General features: G+C 42.2%; 1 protein-coding gene across 1 annotated transcript; it reads left to right on the top strand.

Annotated features, from left to right (window-relative positions):
* Window positions 1–1,784: 1,784 nt before the first annotated feature.
* On the top strand, window positions 1,785–5,711 carry LOC144514843 (uncharacterized; the record flags this gene model as incomplete). The annotated part of the gene is made up of 4 exons (XM_078245654.1): window positions 1,785–2,116; window positions 2,214–2,525; window positions 4,491–4,671; window positions 5,457–5,711. Coding segments are annotated over exons 2-4 (709 nt in total), but the record flags the coding sequence as incomplete, so codon positions are not given.
* Between the last annotated feature and the right edge of the window lie 1,633 nt (window positions 5,712–7,344).

The raw sequence follows: 7,344 nt of genomic DNA on the forward strand, positions 1-7,344 counted from the left end.
GTGACGTCAGAATGAATGGCAGTCAATGGGATGCTAACGGGATGCTAACGGGAGGTGATCACTTTGTAGCATCAAAATGGCGCCATAGGAGGTTCGAGCGCTGAAGCGAAGCTTACCCCCTTGGGTAAGACTAGCTAGTGGAGGTGGGCTGTATTAACACGGACTGCCTGTTGCAGAAATGCGGGTGCTTGGATCCAACTAACTGCTGGTGGAGTTTGTGACTGCTAGATGCCGACCAGTCTACATCCTACGCAAATTTACGGCTGTGCTTATACTCTGTGTTTATACCACAGCCCATCAAGCGCTAATGCTAGTAGCTATGTGTTAGCTGAACTTTACGGAGCATATAATGTATGTGCACTAAATGTAGCCTGTTTCGTATGTCGTTTTTATATATTTTAAATGTGAAACACCACTTGAGCCACGGTGAAGCGTTTCGTGTATATGGATGAAATGACAATACAACACACTTGTTGAGTTGATCGTCTGTAATGGGAGCGTGGCTTGGGAGTAGACGCTAAAGCAGCGAAGCATGTGCATTCTTAGATTTGGTGCCTTTCATCCAAGAGCCAAAAACACATTTTCTGGCTTTTCTCGACCTAGAAGCCACCAATTTCTAAAATTGTTTCACAGTTCTACTACATAAGTGACCCAATTTAAAGATATATTAATCTTTCCAATGGTGAAATAGCTCTTTAATATTAACTTATACCTACTTTCTGAGTTAAGAAAGCACAAATTATGAATTATTTTGGGATGTGGAGTGGATCACAGACTGGTATGTCAATGTAAGAAGGGGGCGAGTGGATATAAAGCTGTATAGGCGGGCCGACAACGCCACCTAGGTTTTTGGCTTGAGGCCTAGGACCTCTTAAAACAACGATTCCAATTAAAAGTAAAAGATTAAAACAGGTCCTTTATATCGGGGGGAGAGCAGTAAAACCAGTGGTGTTTAAAACAGTGGGTAAAAAAACAGTTTAAGGGAGAACAGATTTATTTTTAAAAAAAGATTCTTCTTCCTTAAAAGAATTTAAAAGCACAACCAACTAACATCAAGCTAAAAATGGTACTCGGTGTACTCTCAGGCCTCCTCCGGACCAGGGACGATGCTGTTCTCACTGGCGTCCCGGTCTCTGTGTCTTCCATCATGCTTCTGTGTCCTCTCTGTCTGCTCCTCTCTGTCTGTTGTGCTCTGCATCCTCCCTCGTGTGCTGCTCATGTTCCCAGTGTCCTCCTCCCTTTCCCATGTGCTTCTTCGCTGCTCTCTGTTGCTGTTCTGCCCTTTTTATGTCTAAAAAAAAACCCAGTCAACCCATGCTCTGGCTCCCAGGTGCAAGTCCTTAAATCCTAATTACTAATGTCCACTGGCGGAAGTAAAACATTTAAAAACACCACACGTTTCAAAATAAAAGCATGCAATATAAAAGATAAAAACACAGCAAATCCAAAGTAAAAAGCATGCTTAAATAAAATCAACTCCCGCCCCGTGACATCAACGTTTAGTCAGGAAACTGTTTCTTTTCAAATGCTATAAAGTTGAATAAAACCTCCACAATTCAATGAGAGTAATGATCCAATCCTTCATTTTACTTGCAAAAAGCGTTGTATGGAACCATCCATGTTATTTTTGAGGCCATTTGGTTTTAAGTAACCTTTATTTCTGATACAGAAACTTTGAAAACGGGTCAAATTTGACCCGAGGACAACAGGACGGTTAAGAGGAAGTTACAGTAAACCATAGAGCTTTTATTGTGAAGGGGAAAAGCGGAAGTGGATAAAGTGTAGTATTGACTGTGTTGTAGGTGAATAAAGTGAGACGTGCAGTGCCGTCTCTGTTCCGGCATCGGACGCCCGTGTTTCTTTATTTTATAGTCAAACCTGAGTCTAGGCAACAGAAGAAACCCTCGGTTACATTAGTAAACAAACATCTGCCCGGAAGTTGTTGGTACGACCCGTAATACCGTCCGTCCCCGGAACTAACGTTAACTGTTTGTGTGTCACATCGTGATGAGGACGGCGGAGTAAAAGGCGCCAGTGTTTAGTTTCTTAAGAAGAAAGAAAGGTCCCAAACTGCTGGATGTGGTTTTAAAAGCTGGAACAAAGCTACACAGAGCAGGTTTGTTTTCTCTTTTAATGTCGCAGTCGGTGCTAAAGCTAAGGTTAGCCGCTAGCAGCTAGCTCCTGCTAACGTCTTGTTGTATTTCCTGAAACAGGTCGGGGAGAAGAGGAGCAGAGCCGCGAGGAACTTTGAAATGAGCCACGGTCGTAAATGCAGTGTTCCAGGCTGTACAGGGAATGGTGACACTTCTCATAGTCTTCCCAAGGAACCAGACAGTCGACGGGCATGGCTGATGTTTCTCTATAAGAAGATCCCTGTGAAGGTCGACACCCAGTTATTCATTTGCTCGAACCATTTCACCAAAGACAGCTTTGAAAACCTTGGACAGTTTAAAGCAGGATATGCTAAGCTGCTGTTGCTGAAAAAAGGGACTGTTCCGACCGTGTGGTCGTCACAACCGCCAGCTGTAAGTAGGATTCTGTCGCTAGCAGCTATTAGCTAACTGAAGCTGAGTAGAATCACGATAGATTGATTGCTAAGCTGTAACGTTACCCACCTGAAGACTGTTTTACAGTCACCGCATCCAAGCTTGCGCGCGCCAATGTGACGTCAAAATGACGTAGGATTTTGAGTGTGCGAGCAGAAGGTGCGCACCACTCTATTTTTTTTCAAGGGGGTCAGCTTCCCTTCAGAGCTCAAACCTTCTATGGTGCCATTTTGATGCTACCAAACGATCACCCGCCGTTAGCATCCCATTGACTGCCATTCATTTTGACGTCACTTTGACAGAGAATACCTTTACATCTGAAGCGTTTAAAGACTCTATTTGTCCGTTGTTTATTTCTAAAGAAACACGACAATGTATAAAAGGCTCCATTACCTTGTAGCTCACGTTATGGCTCCGTAGCAGACGTTTTTATAACAATAGGCTAACGATTGGGTCATAACCACGAGACTTCCTGTCTCATAGTAGAGGAGTTACCGTATAGTACAGGAGAAGCTCTCAGGCAGTTTGGACTTCCATCAGCTGTTTAAGTGTAATGACTAATGTTAACTATCATTTTAGTGATCAATAATGAGCCTGTGTCTATGTTATCTCCTTACATATACCTACGCTCTCCGTCTCTGCTAGATTGGGAATGATTGAGATTTCTCTTGGCACAGCTACCAGAAGACTTCCAACTTTCAGACAGGTTGCTCACATCACATTTACGTCGTCTCTCTCAGTTGGAGGCTGCTCAGTAAGGCACTCAGCTCACCGGAAAAGTGCTTCTAATATCCTTCACTGGTCTCCATCCAGAGCAACGGGATCTGTTGGTCCAGTTTATATACTGTCTGATTTTTTTCAGTGGCGCGCGACAAAGCGGAAACAGGAAGCCTGAATGAGTTCTCGGACAACCGGATGCCAGGACTCTCAGAGTGACTGCAATTTTAATATTGCTTTCCATGGAAAGTTTAGCTGGGGAATTTTGAAAACATTCCAATTTGGAAACTTTCATGGGAATTAATGGAAATTATGGGAATTTGGATGGGATGAAGTCCTTGGGCTCAATGCAGTACTGTCTTCAATCTGTCTTCAATCAGCTTCAATCTGCTGTAGAATGTTGTATTCCAGAAATTATCTGTGCAGTGGGTGTGGCCTCCATAGCCCTGCAGTAGGCTAAGTAGTATCCCAAACCATTGACCTTTAGCTTAACATATGAAGGTAGCTAGCATGCTGCCTTTGATTTACTATGGTTATGGTTATATGCATGCTAAGCTAACCATCAGCGCTGTCTATTGTTTCCAGCCTATCAAGAACAAGTGGGCAATACAATTAACACAAATAGGTTAGCAATGAGTTATGTATTACTCACCCTCCCTCGAAAAAAAAACAAACTCGTATTTAAAAAAAAAAAAAACTACATGTTGGCAAGTATGTAGTAGCCTATGCTGATTACTGCGTGTGCATGTCATTGACGAATATAGGGAGGACAATTAACTGAAGTTGCATTAAATCAGGTTGTTTTAACCAAGATTATGCTGCAAGATGTTTTTTTTTTTACATACTACATTTAAGTTCCCTGTTATACAGTATTGTAACAAGCAATGTTAAAAATATTCAGTTTATTCCCATTAATTCCCATTTATTTCCGTTAATTCCAGTTAATTCCCATGGAAAGTTTCCAACTTTGAAAATTCACGGAATTTTGCAACCCTAGAGAGGACAGATAAGCTTGCGCTTACTCTCAATTTGGCATCATGTGATTGTACGTGAATCAATACTCAGTAGAACCAACGTGATTCGGTCGGTACGGGTAAAAGTACAGGGTTCGGTACCCAATCCTATACATATCCTATATATATGTTTTTGTCATAATCCCCAGTTTTAATACAGAATGGAAAAAGGTTAATGGATACCTATTGTATGCGTGTCTCTCTTTCTACACAGAGCAGTGAGGTGGGGGGAAGCCCATACATGGAGAAGGAGGGTCTTATAAGAACTATGGACCTCCTAAATGGAAGTGGTGTGAAGTTGGACTGTATTGTCACCGATCGTCACCCACAGATCAAAAAGTTCCTGAGAGAACGTAAAATCACCCTCCCCTACGACGTATGGCATGTAGCAAAAGGTAATGTGACCTTTTATTAATATATTGTTAAATACATTATAAAGACAGTTACTGAACACATGCGACTGGTTGCTCCTCTACATCAGATTCTTCTCTGATTCAGGCTCAAACATATACGGTTCAACACTTTTTTTTAAACCTTTATTTAACCAGGTTAGTCTCATTGAGATATAAAATCTCTTTTTTTAAGAGAGACCAGGCCAAGATAGCAGAACAAATAACATTTTTTACAGTTACATGTAAAACAATTTACAATCACAAAACACAGAAGAGGCAACGAGAACTCAAGTGCATTTCAATTAAATAAAACTGCCATTAATTAAAACATTTGCACACAACCTTTAACACAACCTTTAAAATCATTTAAGGAAATTAGACACAGAGTTTGAGTGTTTTCTGTATTCATGGTCAATAAATGTAATTTTAAATGACATTATACATAATGTTTGAGTTAAATAGGCAGAAAGTATTAATTTTCACTAATAGTTAAGATCAAAGGATGTTGAGTGAATCACAGACTGGTTTATGTCAAAGTTATATCAAACAGTATCATATCAGTTTGATATCAAACTGGTTAGAACATTTTTACACCGGCCCAAACCTAGCATGAAACTGAGCAGAGCCTCTACTTCTCTATATGGTGCAGCAAGTTATCTTACCTTCCAGCTCAGAGATTTTCTCAGACAGACCGGCACAGCTTTTACAGCCGGAGCACAGTGGAGGTATGAGGGTTTTATGAGAGTATCATTAAGATTTATATTAATAAAAGTCTGTCTGTGTTTCAGATTTACCTCCAGACGTTCTGGAAGTGATTATTGGTGAAGAGGAGCAGCAGGAGGTGGTTAAAGAAGAGGTTCCCCCTGAGCAGCAGGAGTGTAGCTCCAGTGTGGACCAGCTAGAGCCAGAGCCCCCCCAACACATTAAAGAGGAACTATGGAGCAGTCAGGAGGGAGAGCAGCTTCAAGGGCTGGAGGAGGCTGATATCACCAAGTTCCCATTCACTCCTGTCCCTGTGAAGAGTGAAGATGATGAAGAGAAAGGTAGGGATCAACATTAACAGGGTTTTTAGGGGAAAGAAAGGGGGGGAAAAAATCTGCAGAAGTCAAGAGCATAAAAGTTCAAGAGAACCTGGTTTATTTTTTTATTTTAGGAGTAGGGTTCCTTTCACACTAGTCTCACATGTCCAGACCTTCCTCCACAGCGCTGCAGAGGAAGGTCTGGCTAGTCCACACAGCATTCCTGGATGGGAGAAAAACGTGCTCTGGTTTATTGGCATTTCTTTTAAACAATCACATTGGGTGGTGCTAGGCACCGGACGGAGCCGTGGTGCCTCTGCTAAATATTCTCAGGAAGGAACTTGTGTGTGTGTGTGTGTGGCGACAGTTCTAATCGGGAAAATAGATAACTTCTTTGTCGCGACTGTGCATGATCTGGCCATGAGGAAAGACAGTTGTACGTTGCCATGTAAATCCACTGAGCGCAGGTAGGCCACAGAGCCATATGCATGGTCCGAAATTATCACTCACCAGTCGCCAAATGCATACAATACATTTTCCATTTGGCGAGCAAATCTCAGAGGGCTATCCGCCACATGGCAAGTAAATGTTTGTACCAAAATGGTTCTGTTGTTCAGCCTTCATTTTGGTAAAGCTGCAGCTAATTTCTTCTGTTCCTCTTTTCTCTACACGTTCGAGCTTCGCTGGGGCGGGCCGACACACCAACACTGGAGCACATACCAGACGCCAGCCACCACGTCACGTCTGTTAACTGTTAGACAGCGTTTACCTCAGGCTAATTAATTAGCTAGTAAGTGGCGATTTTTGGCAGCCAGCCTTCCAAAAGAAAGCAAAAAAAAAATGGACTGCATTTCCATGTCCCTTTTCTAGTAATTTGTGTATTTAAGCCTTCATTATAGTGCCACAATGTGGCCGATTGGGCTCATATTTCTTGGGAACCTAATGCACATAATTTCCAATCATTGGGCCAAATTTCGTGTTTCTAGCTCATTCCAGTTCACGGCATCAGGTAACTGTGAATCATCCCAATCTCTGGGCTTGTCCCGAGTAGGTCTGACTCTCCAGAGTTCAATAGATGTTCCTTATGTTGGTTGTTCGTAGTTAAGGCGGCAATGCTTAAAGCCAAGGGTATCTGTTTCACAGTGCCAGTTCAGTCCAAGTGTTGAGTAGGTGTAAACCAGTCGCAAGCGGGTTTCCTCACATATGTCTCCTAGTGAAATAGCAGCAGTAATCCGAGCAAGACAAAGAAATAGGCCAAGGAGATGAGCTGAAAGGATTTTTGCCACAAGGATCCCACTTTTTCAGTTGAGTGAACACAAAATCATTAAGCGTTACAGATTAAGCAGCCATGCAATATTACAGTTACTGGAAGAAATCAATGATGACGTTGAATCTCCGACTCAGCGTTCACATTCCATTCCAGCAGTTGTTAAACTCCCCACTACATTACAAATATTGGCATCAGGATCATTTCAAACAGTCATAGCATCAGCAGTGGGAATATCTCAGTCTGCACTCAGCCATAACGCAAGTACTTAATGCTTTTGCTACAGCGCAATTCACGGTATAGAGGGCGGAGAAAGGTGCTGATTACCCGATGAACTGTAGGTTTGGTAAATACAACGTAAACTGAAGTATCACAGCGTGCGCTTTCTGT

This window comes from Sander vitreus, unplaced genomic scaffold, assembly GCF_031162955.1.
Source record: "Sander vitreus isolate 19-12246 unplaced genomic scaffold, sanVit1 ctg720_0, whole genome shotgun sequence".
Lineage (NCBI taxonomy): Eukaryota > Metazoa > Chordata > Actinopteri > Perciformes > Percidae > Sander > Sander vitreus.